The 23210-nt window shown below is 39.1% G+C and overlaps 1 protein-coding gene across 1 annotated transcript in view; it reads right to left on the reverse strand.

Annotated features, from left to right (window-relative positions):
* LOC136874925 (uncharacterized oxidoreductase YjmC) overlaps positions 1-23210 on the reverse strand; it is a 110705-nt gene that overhangs the window by 30678 nt on the left and 56817 nt on the right. The window contains exon 4 of the mRNA XM_067148635.2: positions 6935-6988. Within this exon, the coding sequence (XP_067004736.2) occupies positions 6935-6988 (54 nt within the window). The remainder of the gene's footprint in view (positions 1-6934; positions 6989-23210) is intronic.

Below are 23210 nucleotides of genomic sequence, written 5' to 3' on the forward strand. Positions count from 1 at the left end.
GAATACTAATGTATTTATGGTACCGTACAAGAAAAATTATATGGGTGGGGTGAAACTTATAATAAAATTATACTGTAGGTAGCCCTGCGCGATGTCTGAGTCAACGATTACCCCTGAGCAGTTGAATATGTCATAACAGTTTACACTTTAGTTACCAGATGACAGCAGCGACTTAAATACACTATAGAGTATATTTTACACTATAGTGTATTTGACTTAAAGCAATCTTCACGAAAACGCTCTCACCTCAAAGACATACGTACTATCTGAACTCTGAAGGTCACATTCTGCGTCTGTAAGCTGCTACTAGTGACAGTTCCAACTTCCCAGTTACTGTTTTCACTAGTACGTTATTCTGTTGTCGTTACTCGGTAACCTGTTATTTTTATCCTCGTTACATTTGTAACAGTGACAGGCATGTAACTGTGACAAAGTAACTGCTACGTTATTTTTCAGCCGTCTCTACTTCACATTTAGTTTTCTTCCGACTCTGGGATATTAGAGCAGTCTTTCCTTCTTTGATGACTCGCTCTTGTCTTATTCTTCAAGTGGTCGTTCCTTTACCACATTTCCTCATTTTTAAAAATCATCTACACAATTTTCCTTGTTGATACGGACCACGTGGTTTCACACCTGAAGATAATCATATCAAAAACCATCGCCAGTTAACACGACTGAGCAATATTTGCATGTTAACAATGCTTGGCGTTGATGTGGACTAATCGTCGCCATGAGACCTGTCTGTGTCGGTGTGACGTAAAGCCACTAGCAACTTCAAATAAAAATATGGACTAAGCGACAAAAGTCTAAATTAATTATTCTATTAAGTTACCATAGTCGATCAGGTAAAACTGTATAAGACATACATGATTGCAACTTGTATTCTCTATAACTTTTGTTACGGCATGTGATACTTTTCGATAAAACCAGTAACACAGCTAGGCCTATTTAAAAAAACAAATTTTAGTTAACTTCCCCTGATCTACCATTTCATACAGCCTGAATAAAATTACTTTTATCCTAGACTGTAGCACCTTATTACCAGACTTTACATACCGATTTTCATTCAATTCTGTTTACCCATTTTCTCGTACTTCGGCTTTGATATGGAAACAAAAATAGAAATTCACGAATATCTCTTTTACTTAGCCGGTACGGTAAAAAGAGACAAAAATAATCGAAAATTTAATTATATATTACTTACATAATATTTATCAATAGGGCCATTACCTTACCTATGGCGCGACGGCCCGTTTTTGGGTCATGGCCTCCCCAGTTGCTCTCCGCCAAACTTGTCGATCTCGTGCAGCTACTCTCCAATTCCGGATCTTGAGGATATGTGCTGCGTCCTGATGTACACCATCTTCCCATCTGTTACGTGGCCTTCCCACAGGCCTTCCTCCTCCAAAATCTCCTAAGAATACCTTCTTTGGGATTCGGTGTTCTTCCATCCTAATTAGATGACCTCCCCATTTAAGTCTCTTCATTCGAATGGCATGCGACAGGGGTGCCTCCCCATACAGGAAATATAGTTCATTGTTATATCTAATTCTCCACTCCCCTTGTACGCATATGGGTCCATAAATTCTCCTCAGGATTTTCCTTTCGAAGGAATCTATCTTCTCCACGGCTTTCTTTGGGAGGGTCCACGTATCACTTCCATACATCACTATACTGCGAACGAGGGTTTTGTATAGCATAACTTTTAAGCTCTGATTTATATCTCTATAGGGCCATTAATAACATAAATATTTAAGAATTAAATTTTAGGCCTTTCCCTAAACTACCATTTCACTCAGTGAGAATAAAATTCACTAGCCAACATGGTTTTGCGGTAAAATAGAAAATATGTAATTCTTATGGAAATCGCTGCCCTGATTCCGAAAATGATGCTATTTTTTTCCTATCACGTCTAGTTTTGACGCAATTCGGTGTTTTAGTATCTGCATGAATTCGTAAGATGTAATGTTGAGAGATGTTCTCGCGCATTTTTTTTTTTTAGAATACAATTATGTGATTTGATTTGTTATTGTTTGCATTTTATTATAGGTTTATTGCTGTCTAAATTTTCATTTTGTAGTTAGGGATTTCCTGGTAAATTCATAACAAACTCCCACAGATACGCAATAGACCGCGAGGTATGTAGGATTGAAGATAAGACAGTTGAGAGTTTGTCTTTCATCTTAGACCACTTGAATAATCAGACGTGTTAAAAGCCCCAGCCCTTATGCAATGTTTATAATGGACTGATAAAGTAGTTTCCTTTCAAAGATAACAGTCCGAAAGTATTATACTCAAGAAGATGAACTTGTATTTTGTACGGATGTTTCAAATCTTCTGCGTCGATTGGGAGAGAAAGAGTATTATCCTAGTAACTGGCGTGTTGTTATTGACTCTTCCAAAATAAGTTTAAAGGCTGTTTTGCTTCATAATACAAATGTTCTGGCATCCGTCCACTTGCACACTCCACAAAAATGTCTGAAACATACGAGACCTTAAAGCTGGTGCTTGAAAAAATTAAATATCATGAGCATGGGTGGCAAATTTGCGGTGATTTGAAGATCATTGGATTGTTGCTGGGACAACAAAAAGGCTATACAAAATTCCCCTGTTTTCTATGCGAATGGGATAGCAGGGCACGGGATAAACATTGGGATACAGTGAATTGGACAGAAAGGAAACAACTACAACCATAATCCAAGAATGTCTTGAATGTAAGTCTTATTGATCGTAAAAAAATTCTACTTCATCCTTGCACATCAAATTTGGATTGATGAAACTGTATGTCGAGGCATTAGATAAAAGTAGCCTATGCTTCCAATATTTATCCACTAAATTTCCCTCATTATTAGATGCAAAGATCAAAGAAGGCGTATTTGATGGACCACAGATTCGTAAACAGATGAAGGATAAAATTTTCACAGACACGATGACCAAAATTGAGAAAGAGGCATGAAACGCATTCAAAGATGTAGTGACTAAATTCCTTGGCAACATTAAGGACCCTCAATACAAAGAAATTGTAAGGAAAATGTTGGTAAAGTTTAAGGAACTCGGGTGTAATATGAGCCTTAAGCTTCATTTCTTAGCTTCGCATCTGGATTATTTCCTTCTAAATTTAGGAGCTGTCAGTGAAGAACAAAGTGAAAGGTTTCACCAGGATCTCAAAGATGCAGAACGACGCTATCAGGGACGTTGGAATGTGAATATGATGGCCGATTACTGTTGGTCGATTGCACGAGACGACCCTTCTAGAGATCATTCAAGAACTTAAAAAACCCGGAAATTCCACGGAAAACGGCAAAAGACCGAGGTGTGAATCTAACGTGCATATAATGTAAGTAACAAAACAATTTAAAAGCAACTGTACAGTCGAAACTAAATAGGCGCTTTATGCTTCAGTTTCACGAATTTCAATATACATTAAAAATATAATACATACTATCTACTTGCTTACAAAGCAGCACTTATGTGTATTCAATGCATGAAAAATATGATTACGTTTTGCAAGCAGAAATTTACATTAATACATCAAATTTAATCAATACTGAGTATCAACAATTTTACGTAAGAACAAAATAATATTTTGTAAAATTGCCACCAAACCAGACGTGATTCGCCAAAACTAATTTTTTTCTCGAATTTTGCGTTAAGAAATTCATAAAATTCACCTAGTTTCGTTTTTACCGCACAAAAAAAGTTTTATTTTGCAGGCTAGTGTTATTTATAACCTAGAGTGTAGTGCATCATTTCTCGACTTTTCATACCGATTTTCATTAAATTCTTTTCAGCCATTTGCTCGGGATGCCTGTGCACACATACAGGCGGACACAAAGAAATGACAGAAAATTAAAAAATGCATTTCCTTCTTACTCTGGACCGTTACAGAAATACAATTCTTTTTAAATTCTGAGCAATATACGGACAAAACTCTTATGACGGTATATATGTATATACGGATTATTATTATTATTATTATTATTATTATTATTATTATTATTATTATTATTATTATTATTATTATTATTATTATTATTATTATTATTAGTGAATTGACCACTGAGAATCACGCTACAATTTCATTTTTTTCTTTGTCTGAAGTTTCCTCTTCCTCCAGTATTCCTTCACATGCTGTTTCTTCTGCTCATCCGTCCTGGCTCTTCCCGTCTTTGCAGTTCTTTCGACTTGGAAACCTTCATAATTCTGAATCATAGTCCGAAATGTTCTCCTGTCTAACATCTGAACTTCCTGGATCTTTACTAACTTCCTTAATCCATGCCGTCGTTGTTTTCTAGTCCCAAAGGTAGTCGAATAACTTATTATTGTTATTATTATTATTATTATTATTATTATTAATATTATTATTATTATTAGAAGCTCCCTGACCGAGGCGGTAAAGGCGTGCTCAGTTCACCGGAAAGGACGTGGATTCGATTCGCCGTCAAGAAGTCGATAAACGAGATTTTCACATTCGGAGGTGCGCATGGCCCTGGGGTTCACTCAGCCTGCACAAACAATGAGTACTAGGTTAGCACGCGGGGGACAAAGGTAACCGGGCGTAGAGTTAACCACTCCATCCCACCGAGTGTCGAGGTAACGTATAGTGGAAGACTACCTTACACCCCTCCAAGGGCCTTCATGGCCTGTACGGAGAGGACTTTGCTATTATTATTATTATTATTTTTTTTTTGCTAGGGGCTTTACGTCGCACCGACACAGATAGGTCTTATGGCGACGATGGGATAGGAAAGGCCTAGGAATTGGAAGGAAGCGGCCGTGGCCTTAATTAAGGTACAGCCCCAGCATTTGCCTGGTGTGAAAATGGGAAACCACGGAAAACCATCTTCAGGGCTGCCGATAGTGGGATTCGAACCTACTATCTCCCGGATGCAAGCTCACAGCCGCGCGCCTCTACGCGCACGGCCAACTCGCCCGGTATTATTATTATTATTATTATTATTATTATTATCATCATCATCATCACAACGTTATGCCCAACTGAGGAACACGCTTGAACTTATTTAGCTGATGATTTTGCTTTCTTTTCATCCTCTCACTGAAATTCTTCTTATGTTCTTCTGTCCAGGTTTTATTAGTTCTAGCTTTTGGCTCCACGAAACAATGATTATTAATCAGTGTTCTGAAAACAGATCGGTTATTCACAATTTCCTGGTTGATGTTGATTTCCTGAAGATCTGTTTCTATTTCATTTAGCCAGTTGCTCTTGATTTTCAGTGTGAGGGCAATATTTAGAATTCTTTTGGTCAGTCTCTCATTATTCATTCTGAGAATGTGACCACAGAATTTCAACCTCCTTTTCCTGATAGTGTTTAAGATTTTTTCAGTATGGCAACACATTTCATGATATTTCCTTTTTATTCATACTCCCTCTGTGCAGACTGGGCCGAAAATTTTCCGTTAAATTTTTCTTTCTTGCTTTTCTATATTTTTTATGAGTGATATACCACCAAATGTTTCCGATGCGTAACTTCAGGTTTTGTAACTGTATTATAATGTCTTAGTTTTATTTTCCCAGATAATGCTTTTTTGTTTGTTATATATGTTCCGAGTGATTCGATATGCTTTCTGTAATTTAGTAATTCTCTCCTTATTTGCTTCCAGAAGGTTGAATGATTTCTCCAAGGTATTTGAATTTATTTACTTGGGAAATTTGTCCATATTTAGTCATCATAGCTTGCCCTTCTAGAAACCGAGAGGCTCCTTCCATGTACTGGGCTTTTTCATATGATATTTGAAGTTTATTATTATTATTATTATTATTATTATTATTATTATTATTATTATTATTATTATTATTATTATTATTATTGCTATTGGCTTTACGTCGCACCGACACAAATAGGTCTTATGGTGACGATGGGATAGTTAAAGCCTAGGAGTGGGAAGGAAGCGGTCATGGCCTTAACTAAGGTACAGACCCAGCATTTTCCTGGTGTGAAAATGGGAAACCACGGAAAACCACCTTCAGGGCTGCCGACAGTGGGATTCGAACCCACTATCTCCCGGATGCAAGCTCACAGTCGCGCGCCTCTAACCGCGACCAACTCGCCCCGTATTATTATTATTATTATTATTATTATTATTATTATTATTATTATTATTATTATTATTATTATTATTATTATTATTATTATTATTTGCTATTTGCTTTACGTCGCACCGACACAGATAGGTCTTATGGTACGATGGGATAGGAAAGGCCTAGGAATGGGAAGGAAGCGGCCGTGGCTTTAATTAAGGTACAGCCCCAGCATTTGCCTGGTGTGAGAATGGGAAACCACGGAAAATCATCTTCAGGGCTGCCGACAGTGGGGTTCGAACCCACTATCTCCCGATTACTGGATACTGGCCGCACTTACGCGACTGTAGCTATCGAGCTCGGTATTATTATTATTATTATTATTATTATTATTATTATTATTATTATTATTATTATTATTATTATTATTATTATTATTATTATTGTGATCTCTAAACGGATATGATAAATATATGGATAGATCGAATCACGAATGAAGAGATACTGAATCGAATTGGTGAGAGGAGATCGATTTGGCTAAATTTGACAAGAAGAAGAGAGAGAATGATAGGAGACATCTTAAGACACCCAGGACTTGTCCAGTTGGTTTCTGAAGGAAGTGTAGGTGGTAAGAACAGTAGGGGTAGACCAAGGTTTGAATATGACAAGCAGATTAGAGCAGATGTAGGATGCAGTAGTTACGTAGAAATGAAAAGTTTAGCACAGGATAGGGTGGCATGGAGGGCTGCATCAAACCAGTCTATGGACTGATGACTCAAACAACAACGATGTAAGTTCTAATTGCTACTCAAGGTGTTAAAGTTCCGCAGTATAAGCAGGAGTGGCTATTTCATGACATCTGCCTCTGCACTTACCGCAATGGGAATAACTTACATCTTTGGCTCTGGTCGGCGTCATGGAAGGCGAGGCGTTGCTGAATGACAAACCCTGTAAATAAATAAATAAATAAATAAATAAATAAATAAATAAATAAATAAATAAATAAGACAATTGGAACAAGATCAGTTGCTTGTTTGAGAACAGCCTAGTTTACTAATTGACTTTGGCGTGGCTCTCCAATCTCTCAGCTCATTAACTCTAGCATAACAATCAGGTGTTTGTTTTCAACACATATCGTTTGAAGGTCATAGGCTTTCGATAACAACCGGGGAAAATACCTTATAAGCCGGCTCATTAGCCATGTTTCATCACGCTGTTCAGGGCATTTCTACTTAACACCACTAGGGGAGTCGTAAATGACAATAGTTGTCTAGCGGAAATACAGTATCTGTGGTGATGGTGTTTATTTGTTTTGGTGGTGCGAGATACTCGTCCCCTCTTCACATTAATAGAGTAAAAATGATGGAAGAAGTTTAACTTCTGTATCCGTAATATTAAAAGAAGCGCTTTGGCAGATAGGCTGGAGGGAGGATCACTGCACGTGCCACTGCACGGTGTTGCCATATTCCTGCATTCCTTTCTCCTTCCCTTCGCTTTTGGATCACTTGTTCGTTCGTTCTGAGCGCTGTGTTCTGTTGTAAGTAACTCAACTCCAAGCAACACGAACTGGCCAGCAGGCTTATCTCCATGGCAACTGCTGTTGCTGTGGGTTCACCCTTGTTTCCATGGCAACCCTTTACTCCCATCTCTCCACCCAGGCAGGCAGTAAACGGACCACCCTCTAAGAACTGTCACAACGCATCTTTCAATATTACGACCATAAGAATGATGGTATCGGTAGAAAGAACGGAACCGACTAAGAAGAGTGTAAAAATAAAATACTTCCTAGATATCGTAAATCTAATCATGTTGTGGACAGAAGAAAGGAGGGATGACCAAGCGAGGTCGGATAGAAAAAATGGTGATTAATAACATGATAACAAAGTTACTGGTTTTACAACCAACAAACTACTTGCACAGTTTTCGGAGAAGCTAAAGTACCGGAAATTTAGTCCTTCGGGAGTTCTCTTGCGTGCCGGAGGTTGGCGTATTTGAGCACCTTCAAATACTACCTGACTGAACCGAGATTGAACTCACTACTTTGGATCAAAAAGCCAGTGGTCTACCCTCAGACCCACTGAGTCCGACAAAGATGAAAGTCAAGTTATTAGCACAAGTAAATTGAGGCAATGCTAGACTCGTTTATGGGTTCCTTCTTGCTACGGGCTTTGCGTCGCACCGACACAGATAGGTCTTATGGCGACGATGGGATAGGAAAGGCCTAGGAGTTGGAAGGAAGCGGCCGTGGCCTTAATTAAGGTACAGCCCCAGCATTTGCCTGGTGTGAAAATGGGAAACCACGGAAAACCATCTTCAGGGTTGCCGATAGTGGGATTCGAACCTACTATCTCCCGGATGCAAGCTCACAGCCACGCGCCTCTACGCGCACGGCCAACTCGCCCGGTTTTGTGGGTTCCATGGACGCCGCAACACGCACCGAAGTTAAAATTGAAAATCTCCAGAAATAGACTCAATTAAATACAACCACGACTACGTCACGTCAAAAGGTTATTTGATGAGTTGGCGATTGATGAAAGAATTCAAAACATAGAAAAAAAGATTCCGAATATTTGTGTTTAGCGGTTGCCTGGATATAACAAACCAGCAGCTTTCAGTAAGCTATAAAGGCATGAAAAATATATCAGCGAAATTTTCGCTACTGCAGCCAAGAGAACTCGTCAGCTTAGAAGAGAGAGAAATTAAGAAGGAAAATAAATTTTGCGAATATTATACCGATTTATCACCTACTCTTCCTGGACAGATTAAAAGTTTCCGATCTCTAATGTTGAAAACAATTTGTGACCTTTCATCTATAAAAGAACTGGCCTCATAGTAGAAGACTCAGTCAATACCAGTTGTGTCCCTCATCTGTGTACAGTGCTGCAACTTTGTTTCACTTTACCGGTCACAAGAGCATCCACCGAGCGATCGTTCAGGTAACCAAAATTTATAAATCATACCTGCGCAGTACCATGTCACAGAGAAGGTTAAGTTTATTGGCCCATTGAAAATGATGAAACCAACAATTTTAATCTGGAAAATGTGGTTAGCGAGTTTCTTTCAGCGAAACAATGAGGATTCGGAAAATTATGATGGAGCTTCAGTCAATTATAATATATCTCTAGTACGTAAGTATGCAGTGGTTAACGTAGGAAACTCCATTCTCGCTCTAGCTCTATATCACAATTTGAGAAAGGGGCCCCAAAATACGATTTTGCGTGGAGAGGCAGTACTTTCTTTGTTACGCCATTGTCCTGCACCGTAACCTCAAGTGCAGCGTCAGTAGAAGTCATTGGCATTGGAGCTGAGACAGATACAACGCAACCGTTTCGGGAACACAACCGTTCTTGAGTGAAACCGTTGCAAGAAAGTAACAGTTTGCAGTTGCAGTGCCGCTCTGCTGTTGCGTTTTTCATCAGCACCGTTTCACAGTTTCACAACCGGTATGTATACAAAACCAAAACCATCGTTCGCTATCGTTGTCTTTCTTGAAAATGGGGCTTTCCAATACTGTATATCTAGAATAACTCACAGGTCAGGTAGGCCATTCCGGAGAGCTGTGCTGTTATTGGCTGATGCACCTGACGTCACCGAGAGCAAGAATACAGTGCTACGCCAGATTTAATGGCTTGAGAGTTGCAAGGTACAGTTAGCCGAGTTCCTTTTTTAGTTAATCTAGTTAGTTATTATGATTACATTCCACTCAGTCATGAAATAAAGAACTAATGGTTATTTACATGCCGTAACATTCATAATTTTAAACTAATATGAAAAAATACAACTTCAAATCCGTCTCTGTAATGACAGTAATAATCATGGCGTATGGCCTCCGGAGAGGCTTCGTGCGGGTATTTTTCTCGTAGACGGCCTTTTAGGCGACCTGCATGTCTGTGAAGATGAGGGCCCTACTGTAACGGTTCAAATCCCGTTACAAGGCGATATTCTTCTTCTTCTTCTTATTATTATTATTATTATTATTATGTCCGTATTATTATTATGTCCATAGTGTTGTTATTTTATCTGTGAGATTACTGTTATTGTATTATCATTCTTATTCAATTCAATTTCGCAATGTTTGTCGCTTGCATGATTGGAGTTAAATGTATGCATATATACGTGTGTGTAGAATAACACTCAAGACATGTACAGTAAGAATTGCTGGATATCAGATGTTGGATATGACATTGCTACATTGTGCAATACTGCTGGAGTAAATGCAGAGTCATCGCTACTTCATGGCTACGTCATCGTGAGTATTTAGCACTGAGCTCACTTTCTTTGAGAAACCCAGGCCGCTCCAGGCTATTTCGCCATTGTAGGTAACACTTGTCGCGATGTGGGAGTATATTATAGTTATTTCTGGAGGTTACGTAGGTGCATCAACCTAACGTCTAAAAAAGGTGGCTGTATCTTGCAGCGTCAGTCATTATTCGATTGGAAGGAGAGGCGACAGTTGGTCGGAGCGTGAACGAGATGTAGAGGCCTCAGTCGGTCATGAAGTCAACGGGAGTCTACGGGAAGGAGAGGACTCAGTGATTCATTACTCATTGGTCATTAAGAGAATGAGGCTACAGTTGGTCGGTCTCTTAGTTGAAGATACGGACGAGAAGGCTTACCACGAAGTCAAAGAAGGATAGACTTACCAAGTAGTCATAAGGATGCAGAAGAAGCAGTCACATGGATACATCACCAAATTAGGCTTGATATATCTACAGTAAACACCAGATCTAAGGAATACTTCGTAATTACACTCAAAGTGTTGAAGGTACAATTAAGTGAACCAGTAAGGGATATATTTCGTATAAAATTGTTAAATGTACGGTCAAGAAGAATTTAAATTCATGCCTAGTTTCTTTCAGTTGCAATGTCATAATTTCATATTCTCATCTGTTTTATCGAAACAAGACTTACTATTTTTTATATATAATTTCAAGTATATATTTTGTTCAATGAAATAAATCTTTCGTTTCATTTATACAATAAAATTTCTTAACCTCAAATTTAATTGGGAAACCGAACGCCAATCTCCTTTTCCCAGAACTTATAGGGTATGTTGTCAAAAGTACGCTTATTACGCCACACCCTAGAGATAGTCAAGATTCTCATTCTATTATTGCTGCACTGAGTTGTAGCTGGCGCCCATCAAATAACGTGTGTGTAAGTAAGCAGGTAAGAAGTAAGTGTGAGTACAAGGTTCGACGATTGTGTATTTTATTTAATGAATATTAATTTTCATATTTTTCAATTGAAATTCAGATTTATATATGTGTAAAGCTAGGATGTTAGTTAGGAACTTCTCAATGTGTCGACGCAACGTGGGACTCGAATAAATTCTGAATTTGTTCTGAATGACAGCATATCATAGGTTCATTTTGGGAGGAGTATGCAATTTAAGCCAACGGAAGTATTACCGGTAAATGTCAGGAGTGTAATTTTGTGATATATATTTGCATTTTGGGGTTATGTCAAAGGAATTGAAGAGGGAAATTAATTTGAGATCGCGAACTATTAATAGTGAACCAAAGATGGACAAGGAAGACAATAGCAAGTCACGTGATGACGAGGCTGTTGCTTCTAAGAACATCCAAGGTGAAGTTGAGAGTAGGGAGCAGGTGAATACGATGGAAGCTTCTGAAGTAATTCAGAAAAGTGCAGAAATTGAGAAGCACGTTGAAACTCAAAAGGATGTCCCACGGGGGAGGGAACGACAACTTCTTATTTTGCTGTTGGCCAAAATAACCGAGCTCAATGAAGGCTATAAGAGATGAAAGAGATGAAAGAATTATTTAGTACTAGTAGTGAAAATAATAAGGAAGAGATGAAAGAATTAATTAGCAGCAGTAGTAGTGAAAATAATAAGAAACAAATGGAAGAAGTGACTGATAGCTGTAGTAAGATGGAGGAAAAGATTGATACTATTAATGAAAATTTTAATAAACTGAGTAACTCTCTATGTAGCAAAATGGATCAATTTATTAGCAGTAATAACGAAAATTGTAATGCGGTCATTAGTAATATAGATAACTTACTAAGATATTAGAGATAAATAATCAAACATTTAAGTTAGAAACTAAGTCAAATGAAAAAATGTATTGAAATTGAAGGTGAAATGGAGTTGAATCGGAGCGATCTTCATACTCAAATTGAGCATGTCAAAGGAACATGTACTGAGAATATCGTAGTGTTAAGTGATATCATTTCTAGTAATCGGGAAGAAATTCACGAGATTGTCGAGGAAAGATTGGACAAGATTTACAATGCAGTTGGGGAAGATATGGGGGAACAGATTAGTAAAAATGAACAAATTGAAAGCAAGCTTGTGGAGGTCTCTGAACTACGGAACGAACAGGAAACGCCATCACATCAGGTGTGAGAGAGAGAGGAAGAATTGCAGGAAGAAGTGAGAATAGTGGAAGAGAATGCTGAGAGAGTCGCAGAGAAAGAAGTTTTGAGTTGCCAGAGAGTGCAACGGCAGGAATTTAGAGGTGAGACAGCGGAAGATGTGATAGTAGCGAGTGTTTTGTTCAGTAGGGATTGTGATTTACCAAAGTTTTCTGGAAAACACTTCAATCCTATAGAATTTGTAAAACTAGTTGAGAAAAGATTTGCAAGTAAGTTGAGGAATAATATTATTGAATGGGAATACGTGTTGGAGATCTTGTCTAATTCCTTCATCGGTGAAAGTAAAACCTGGTTTCGAGTGTACTGGGATAATATGTCTAATTTGGGAGAATTTAAAGTGAAGTTCTTTGACTGGCTTTGGGAAGAATGTGTGAAAAGGCGCGAGAGAGATCGCATGATGGCTGGGGAAAGTAGTATAGTAGAGGGAGGGGGTAAAATGTTAGCTGTGTATCAGAGGAGAAGTAGTAATCCTGATGAGCAGAGGATTAAGAGTTATGTCGATGGTGATAGGGGTCAGAAGAGTAACCAGAGAGAATCGGAAGATGGGTGGCGTATGGATTTGAGTTATGAGAGAGAGGGTCAGAAGAGTAACCAGAGAGAATCGGAAGATGGGAGGCGTACGGATTTGAGTTATCAGAGAGACCATGATAGTCTTAATATGAATGTTATCCAAGTGTCGTTATCGAGCCAGAGTATTTCAGATTCACAGGGAATCGGGTAAGTTACGTAGACAGACCGAAGATAGAAGATGAACAGGTATCTGGTATAAGTAGTTATGTAGTGAAAGTAGATTTAAGAGAACAACGTGATTGTGACCTAAGTAGTGCTAAGTCAAATGTTTTAAGTGATGACGTAGTCATATATAATAAAGTAAGTAATAGTAGTATTAATTTAGACATAAGGAGTGATCTGTTAAGTGATGTAAGTAGTTATAATACGGAGGATATAAGTAGTGAGGTAGTGACTCCGACGATAGAAATCATGATATGGAGAAGAAAAGTGAAGGTATTATTAGATTCTGGTAGTGAAAGGTCGTGTATTAGCTCCAAGATTTACGAGGAAATTCTGAAAGAAAGTCAGAATATAACAGAGATTCCTGTGAGGCAAACCTTCATTATAACAGCGGTTGGTAGCAAGTCACAGAGAGTAAATAAAATGATAGCTGTACCAATTACGATTGAAAATGAATGTAACTTCCAACCATGCCTTGTTGTGCCAAATCTGGTGTATTCAGATATTTTAGGAGCTGACTGGCTTACAAATCATGGAGCTAGAATAGACTTTGATTCGGGTAGTGTGTGTTTGTCCTGGGGGAAAACTAGCAAACAGGTATGTGTGAATTATGATGGGTCTGAGGTAAGTGTTTGGTAACGTGTGTTCTTTAAGGATATATGAGAGGTAAGTGAAGGTGTTCTTAGTGAGAGGAAATGTTTTGAGGTGTGTTACGTGTCTATAAGACCAGTACCCGAGGGATAGTCGATATGAGGCAGTGACATGAGGTAATTTGAATGAATTACAGGAGGAGTAATTGTGTTCGACGTTAGGTAAGCATCGAGATGTATTTAGTGGTAAGTGAGGACGAACACGTATATGAACATAAATTTGTAGTACATGACCGTTCATTATTGTGGGAGGTAAGTACCCCAATTAACTTAAAAATGCTAATGACGTCTAAGAACAAATAAGCATTATGCTGGATTACGGTACAATTGAACCATCTTGTAGCCATAGTATTGATCCTTTAATTGTTGTTGCCAAGTAGGATGTGATCTATTGAGTAATGTAAGTTAATAAGGGCAAAATTGATTCAGTTTGGGTGACAATGTGCTACTCAGAGTTCCATTTACATCATCTAAAGAGGCGGAAAATATGTATAAATTATTTATTTTGTATCAGGGGTATTTCACTATTGTGAACCGTATCGGGAAGTGTGCATATTCCTTAAAAGATCAGGAAGGCAAGATTGTCGGTATTTATAGTATTATATGTGTAAAGAAGTACTTCACGTGAGATTTGTTGAGATAATAATATGATTAATTTTTGTAAGAAACTGGCAAAATAAAACTAACATATGTGAATTTGCGTGTGAACCAAGTGTCGTATTGGTGTATTGGAAGAATAAGTGCTACATTGTCATGTATTGTATGGCAAAGCGGAGAAGAAGACATTGGACAGTTATCTACGATAACAATATGCGAGAAAAGTTATCATATAAGTGATATTTCACAAAAGGTTTTGATATGTTGAAAAAAAAAAGAAGAATGTTGTATAATGATCTAAAATTATTTGTATGTGTTAAATTAAGTGCTTTACTCTTGTGAATATGTATGAGAGAGAGAGAGAGAGAGAGAATGGGACACTGGACAGTTATCTACGATGATAATGTGCGAGAAAAATTCTCATATATGTGATGTTTTATAAAATGTATGGATGTTGAAAAAGAAAATTATTGTTGTATACTAATTTAAAGCGTTTATATGTGTCAGTATTTTATATATATATTATGTTGTTCATAAATCAATCGGTTTTTCGATTTATTTATGAGGGAGGCGAATTGTAACGGTTCAAAACCCGTTACAAAGTGATATTTGTATTATTCTTATTCTTATTCTTATTCTTATTCTTATTCTTATTCTTATTCTTATTCTTATTCTTATTCTTATTCTTATTCTTATTCTTATTCTTATTCTTATTCTTATTCTTATTCTTATTCTTATTATGTCCGTATTAATATTATGTCCACAGTATTATTATTTTACCTGTGAGATTACTATTATTGTATTATCATTCTTATTCAATTCAATTCTGCAATGCTTGTCGCTTGCATGATTGTAGTTAAATGTATGCATATATACGTGTGTGTAGAATAACACTCAAGACATGTACAGTAAGAATTGCTGGATATCAGATGTTGGATATGACATTGCTACATTGTGCAATACTGCTGGAGTAAATGCAGAGTCATCGCTACGTCATGGCTACGTCATCGTGAGTATTTAGCACTGAGCTCACTTTCTTTGAGAAACCCAGGCCGCTCCAGGCTATTTCGCCATTGTAGGTAACACTTGTCGCGAGGTGGGAGTATATTATAGTTATTTCTGGAGGTTACGTAGGTGCATCAACCTAACGTCTAAAAAAGGTGGCTGTATCTTGCAGCGTCAGTCATTATTCGATTGGAAGGAGAGGCGACAGTTGGTCGGAGTGTGAACGAGATGCAGAGGCCTCAATCGGTCATGAAGTCAACGGGAGTCTACGGGAAGGAGAGGACTCAGTGATTCATTACTCATTGGTCATTGAGAGAATGAGGCTACAGTTGGTCGGTCTCTTAGTTGAAGGTATGGACGAGAAGGCTTACCACGAAGTCAAAGAAGGATAGACTTACCAAGTAGTCATCAGGATGCAGAAGAAGCAATCACATGGATACATCACCAAATTAGGCTTGACACATCTACAGTAAACACCAGATCTAAGGAATACGTCGTAATTACACTCAAAGTGTTGAAGGTACAATTAAGTGAACCAGTAAGGGATATATTTCGTATAAAATTGTTAAATGTCCGGTCAAGAAGAATTTAAATTCATTCCTAGTTTCTTTCAGTTGCAATGTCATAATTTCATTTTCTCATCTGTTTTATCGAAACAAGGCTTACTATTTTTTATATATAATTTCAAGTATATATTTTGTTCAATCAAATAAATCTTTCGTTTCATTTATACAATAAAATTTCTTAACCTCAAATTTAATTGGGAAACCGAACGCCAATCTCCTTTTCCCAGAACTTATATGGTATGTTGTCAAAAGTAAGCTTATTACCACCCTAGGTTCTCATTCTATTATTGCTGCACTGAGTAGTAGCTGGCGCCCATCAAATAACGTATGTGTAAGTAAGCAGGTAAGAAGTAAGTGTGAGTACAAGGTTCGACGATTGTATATTTTATTTAATGAATATTAATTTTCATATTTTTCAATTTAAATTCAGATTTATATATGTGTAAAGCTAGGCTGTTAGTTAGGAACTTTTCACTACCTAGGATGATTTCTAATGCTGAATACGCCACATACAGCCAGCCCCCGATCCATTGGAATTAACGAATTAAGTTTAAAAAGCCCGACTCGGCCGGGAATCGAACCCGGGACCCTCTGCACCGAAGACCAGTACGCTGACCATTCAGCCAACGAGTCGGACTCTGTAATGATAAAGACACGCTCACAACGGCTCGGTCGGTGGAACGCTGGCCTTCTGTGCCCTACTTGGCAGGTTCGAACCTGGCTCAGTCCGGTGGTATTTGCAGGTGCTCAAACACATCAGCCTCGTGTCGGTAGATTTACTTTCACGTTAAAGAACTACTGCGGGACTAAATTTCAGCACCTCCGCGTCTCCGAAAGTACCTTATCTCACCGAATCCCAAATTTTAACACAATATACAATGGAATGTTTTATAATTAATTATAAATTTCAGAATGTTATATTTCGAAGGGAAACAAAAATGTTATCAAGTTTGTAAGGCAATTTATTTTGGGCTCAGGGTGTTTGGAAGATTATGTTCTTGGTCGCGTTGTAATCTTAATATATCCACTGGTCATGCTGCATGAGTGTGAAATACGTAAATTCATTCATTTCTTTTATATCAGTTAGTATTGTACGGATCACTGGTTGGCGGGTACAAGGAAAGTCGTGAGACGTTGCCACGTTTGACTTAATTTCTATCCATATGGGTAGGAGTACGTTATTTCGCAACTGTTTTATAGAGCGATTGTCTGCTCACAACTGTTTCAGCGACAATCGTTGTCTAATGGAAAGTGGTTTGCCAGTACTTATTGGCATGCCATTCGTCCCTCCAGCCCCGACGTTCCACGCATCATTGCAGCCGCATGCAAGTGTCTGTGGTGAGCAGTCACTATACAGTTCTTACATTGATACAGTATATACAATTAATGTTACAATTTGTTTTCTTTTTACATATAATATAATAAACCAGTACCAGGACCAATCCGTGACAGAGGTGGAGCAAGCCCCTAGCAATCCGTCGATTTCCAAAGTGGCTGCCACAGTAATGGGTCCCTGGACAGGATCACCATCGGCTGCATATTCCAGCAAATCGCGCATGAGGGCTCAGGTTGGTGTGTTACATACTTGAAATCCTAAGTGAGGGCGATTGATGTGGTTGTGTTGTTTATTTACTGCTACTAATACTACAAGTACTAAAATGTTTTCATGTCTCCCCTGAAGGGGGAGGCGGACCTCTTAGACGGTGACGCCGTCTCTCAGACCGGGATATTTGTTACGGTGAAGGAGATGCTCGGAGAAGGTGAGGGGGTTCGCGACTGTGGCCTACAATAGGAACTGTCCCGGCATTCGCCTTAGTGCAGGAGAATGGAAAACAACTGGAAACCATTCTCAGGATAGCCGACGGTTGTATCCAGCCGTGAAGTCCATCCCTGTCCCGTCTCCCGAATGCGGAGGCGTAAAGCCGCGGTAGAGCCGTGGCCACCCCTCCTCTGCTCGGTTTTCTGTTGGACTACGGATCAGCCGTGGCCACTTGTGGGCTGAGACCCACTCTGCATCTACCGACTTGTTTCTTTACCCCTTACAACCTTTTCTTGATAAGGAGTCGCGGATGGTTAAATGGTCCATAATCGCTATGTCCTCCAGATGCCTGTCCTAGCGCACGTTGGTGCGGTGAGGTCGTTAGCTTCTTGTCTGTCCCTCCGATACGCACTAACCCTATGTCCACTTAGCTGAGATGGCATTATGCCTTCAAATGCAAGAACCAAATTTACAATAGGATAATGCACAACCTCGTTAGGCCACGATTCTCCCGCGGCCAAAGGCGGAAACGTGTTCGTATGGTCGTCGAGTTCTTCGTTTGGGAACTGATCCAGACGTTTGTCTATCTGACTTTTCGTGTTATTCCTAACATAACCCTTTCTATTGGACTCTGTGTCATTCTGGGTTTTTCGGTAGTCATAACATTTAGAGCGCAAGTCTCACTTCATGTGTCATTGCAAGGACGACTCGCTGATTGAATAATTTCCTCTCTAAGAACATCGACAGATTACTTTTGAATATGATGTCTAATTTTCCAAATGAGCTAAGGACGGTTATACACACCTCCGTCGAAAAATGCCTCCCATAAATCCATCCCCTCGTCCACGTCGTGGGAGGTGGGCAACGGCATGAAGAAGGGGATTGGCTGTAGAGGTGATGTGCAGCGGGGACTGTGTGTGCCCCAGGACCGCTGCGGTAGCTGTGAAGGCCCTTCAGGAACCGTGAAAAGTGACGGCTAACGGGTCTCTGGTGAAGTCCTAAATGGCAGATGCGGCGGACAAGAAGACCTTTGGAACGGCAAATCTGGCAAACGAGGCAACCCTTTCCCCGTGGGGTTAAGGAAATGGGACAAACCACTGCCTTATGATGAAGAGGGATCTTCAAAAGCTAAGGGAGACAACTCCTACAGAAAACGGCAGGCTTGGAGGCTCAGGTGAAACGAAAGGATGGATACCTCGATGACGAACTTTGGCCCGAAACGGAAAATGAGAATTGGTTTGGAATGCTAGAACTTTGACAGAGGAAGGTACACTAAAACAGGTTGAGGAAGAGATGCAAAATTATGGCGTGGAATTGCTTGGCTTAAGTGAAGTGAGGTGGTGCGATTTTGGAAAGATCATGGCGCAAAATGGGAATACATTTATTTATTCTGGACAGTCTGGGGAGGATGCTGAACGGAGAAATGGAGTGGGTATGTTGCTAAGTAGGACATTCAAGAATAGTTTAATTGGATGGAGTCCCATATCAGACAGAATGATGACAGATTTCAAGGTAAAATTCGAAATGTATACAATAGCAGTTTGTTATGTACCAACAGAAGTATCTGATGCCGACATGCAGGATCAATTTTATCATCAGTTTAATGAAAATATGAAGAATATAAATAAAAGAGATATTGCTATTATTATAGGTGATATGAATGCGAAGATTGGATCAAATAATGAGGCATATGATAGGGAAAAATGGATTAGATAAAATGAATGACAATGGAGAGAGATTTGTAAATTAGTGTGCCACCCAGGAAATGGTGATTGGAGAGGCAATCTTTCCTCACAAAAGGTGTCACGAGATCACGAAATAGAAAATCAGATCGACCACGGAGCTATTAATAAGAAACTTAGAAGATCATTGACAGATGTGAGGAATAGAAGAGGAGCTGATGTTGGTAGTGATCATCATCTAGTAGTAGCTGAGTTTAAATTGAAAATAAAGGCTGCATCGAAGAAGTTTGCAACTAGAAAAAAAGAGGTTCAACATTCAAATATTAAACAGTGAAAAGAGGAGGAAATAATTTAGTCTGGAGTTGAAATATCGGTTTGAAGTCCTTTCAAATCTCGAAAAAGAGGAAGAGTTGAGAACACTTATATATAAACGTGTGAAAAAGTAATTGGTTATAGGAGCTATCAACAGAAAGACTGGATGTCTGAGGAAACATGGGACTTAATTGAAAAACGAAAAGAGGCAAAAGTTATAGTAAATAAAAGCAGAATAAGACAGCAGAAGTCAGAAGCCCAAAGGAAATATTTGGAAATTGACAAAATGGTTAAAAGGAGTGTGAGAAGCGATAAAAGAAGGATTGACCAGCAGGCACAAATTGCAGAGGAAGCTGAGAAGAAGGGTGATATGAAACAACTCTATAATATTACAAGGAAGTTGCCAAAAGGAGGTTATAGGAAGAGTAAACTAGTGAGGGATAAGCAAGGAAATATGTTATCACAAGAAGAACAATTGAGAAGATGGCAAGAGTATTTTTCAGAAATTTTAAACAAAGATGATTGAAATGAGCAGGAAATGTAAGAAGAAGTAAATGAAGGCCTAGATAGTGAAGACTCAAGAATAAAGCTAGATCCCCCAACAAAGCATGAAGTTAGGTTAGCATTGAAACAATTAAAGAATGGTAAAGCAGCAGGTAAGGATAATATATATCCAGAAATACTAGAAGTGGATGAAGAGGCCACCATTAATTTGTTGCTAACCATTATTTGGGAAAATATGGAGAGAAGAGAGAATTCCAGCTGATTGGAAAGAGGGCTTGATTATGAAAGTTTCCAAAAAGGTGACACCACAGTGTGTAAGAATGGGAGAGGAATAACACTACTGAGCATACCAAGTAAAATTCTCTCTAGAATAATTCTAAGCAGGGTAAAGGACTCAATTGAGCAGTGTCTTCGAAAAGAACAAGCTGGTTTCCGTAGACAGCACAGCTGTGTTGATCTAATAAATACGCTAAGAATAATTCTAGAGCAAAGTAATGAATGGCAGGCCACACTGTACTTGACATTCATAGACTTTGAAAGAGCATTTGATTCAGTAAATAGGACCGTAATGTGGAAGACCTTGGTGAAATATGGAGTACCGCATAAGATCTTGAATCTCATGAAGGCAGTATATGAAGGGTACAGATACAAAGTAGTACATGAGGGAAAGCTCACAGATTATGTGAATGTCACAAGTGGAGTTCACGAGGGATGCATTCTTTCACCAATAATCTTTTTAGTGCTGCTCGATAATATTATGAGAAAATGGATAGGTCATACTTTGAGAAAGCCAGCGGGATCTATGGTACGCATAGCATTGGAATAGAATCCGCAAGGGACACGGAGAAAAGGTCGTCCTAGGAAGACCTGGAGGAGGACTCTAGAGGAGGAAGCCCTTGAAGCAGGGAAGACTTGGAAGGAAGTAAAAACATTGGCAAGTCAACGACCACAATGAAGACGTTTTACGGATGCCCTATTTTCCAGGGGAAACGAGAGGAATTAAAACAGAAAGTCTGTCGAAAAATACTAAAAAGAGTCAAGATGACTTCAGTGGCATGATATTTAACTACGATAAGCTGAAGATAGTTCTTAATTAGTTTGTAAATGATTTCTATTTCATTTCATTGTCTAAGAAATCATTGGAAAAGCTATCACTAGCCACGTTTCAGCAATTTACTAAGGAATACATGATCTAAGAAGCATGCAAAAGGAGCCTTCCTCCGGCTATGTAGCGATGCCGACAGAAGCATGTCATCGACGGTTATGGCAATTTTGAACGGAATAACCATAAGCTTGTAACTTCGGTACTTCTCTATCACCAGACTTAATTTCATGAAACTTTGAGCAAAAGTGTTACACATGTTTACAATTTACTTTCACCGAGCTCGATAGCTGCAGTCACTTAAGTGCGACCAGTATCCAGTATTCGGGAGATAGTAGGTTCGAACCCCACTGTCGGGAGCCCTGAAAATGGTTTTCTGTGGTTTCCCATTTTCACACCAGGCAAATGTTGGGGCTGTACCTTAATTAAGGCCACGGCCGCTTCCTTCCCACTCCTAGCCCTTTCCTGTCCCATCGTCGCCATAAGACCTATCTGTGTCGGTGCGACGTAAAGCAACTAGCAAAAAAAAAAAAATACAATTTACTTTCCGTCGCACCGACACACAGAGGTTTTATGGCGAGGACGGGAAAGGAAAGAAGTAGGAGTGGAAAGGAATCGACCGTGGCCTTGATTTGCCTGGTGTAAAAATGGACAAACCACGGAAAACCATATTTAGAGCTGCCAACAGTGAGGGTTCGAACCCACTATCTCCTGAATGCAAGCTGACAGCTAAGTGACCATACCTCGCAGCCGTTCGTTCGGTCAGTTTAAAATCGAAATGTCTACCGCAACATGCCTCAAAAATACACAATCCATAAATTAATTTCCATTAGCTACATGTCCTTATCAGACCTAAACCATATATTAGGAAGTGTGAAATACCATAGGAGGAACTGGGAAGAATTTGTATCCCGTTTAGAAAATGACATAATCAGACCTCAACCACAGATTTAAGAAATTTTGAAAAACTTACATAGCGAAACTAAAGACACACTCAGAATCAACACAATCTCCTGCAATACTTGGTCAAATCACTTTCAATATTTATGGTCACAGAATGTCTCACCTATTCAGACAATTCACTCAGACAATCCACACATCGAATGCATTACAATGGCAGAAATAGTTGCAGTCCTGAAAACACTACAATGGGAGAATTGGCCATGCAGTTAGGGGCGCGCGGCTGTGAGATTGCATCCGGGAGGCAGTGGGTTCGAGCCCCACTGTCGGCAACCCAAAATATTATTTTCCGTGCTTTTCCATTTTCACGCCAGGCAAATGTTGGGGCTATAACTTAATTCTTTTTTGCTATTGCTATTGACACAGATAGGTCTTATGGCGACGATGGGACAGGAAAGGGCTAGGACTGGGAAGGAAGCGGCCGTGGCCTTAATTAAGGTACAGCCCCAGCATTTGCCTGGTGTGAAAATGGGAAACCACGGAAAACCATCTTCAGGGGTGCTGACAGTGGGGTTCGAACCACCTATCTCCCGAATACCGGACACTGGCCGCACTTAAGCGACTGCAGCTATCGAGCTCGGTGTGTAACTTAAGGCCACAGCTGCTTCCTTCCTACTCTTAAGTCTTACCTGTCCCATCGTCGCTAAAAGACCTATTTGAATGGGTGCGACGTAACACACTACAGTGCAATAAAACACCTGGGGAAGATGGCTTAAATTTGCAGTTATTCAAATATTCATGCGGACCTTCCCAAGAAAGATTCACCCAGTTCCTAAATAGAATTTGGAAAGGAGACAATCGACCTGAAAACTGGAATAAAGCAATAGTTATGCCCATTTTCAAGATGGGTGACAAAAATGATTGTGAAAACTACAGAGGCATATGTTTATTAAATTCTG

The sequence above is a fragment of the Anabrus simplex genome, chromosome 5 (assembly GCF_040414725.1).
Source record: "Anabrus simplex isolate iqAnaSimp1 chromosome 5, ASM4041472v1, whole genome shotgun sequence".
NCBI classification, from domain to species: Eukaryota; Metazoa; Arthropoda; class Insecta; order Orthoptera; family Tettigoniidae; genus Anabrus; species Anabrus simplex.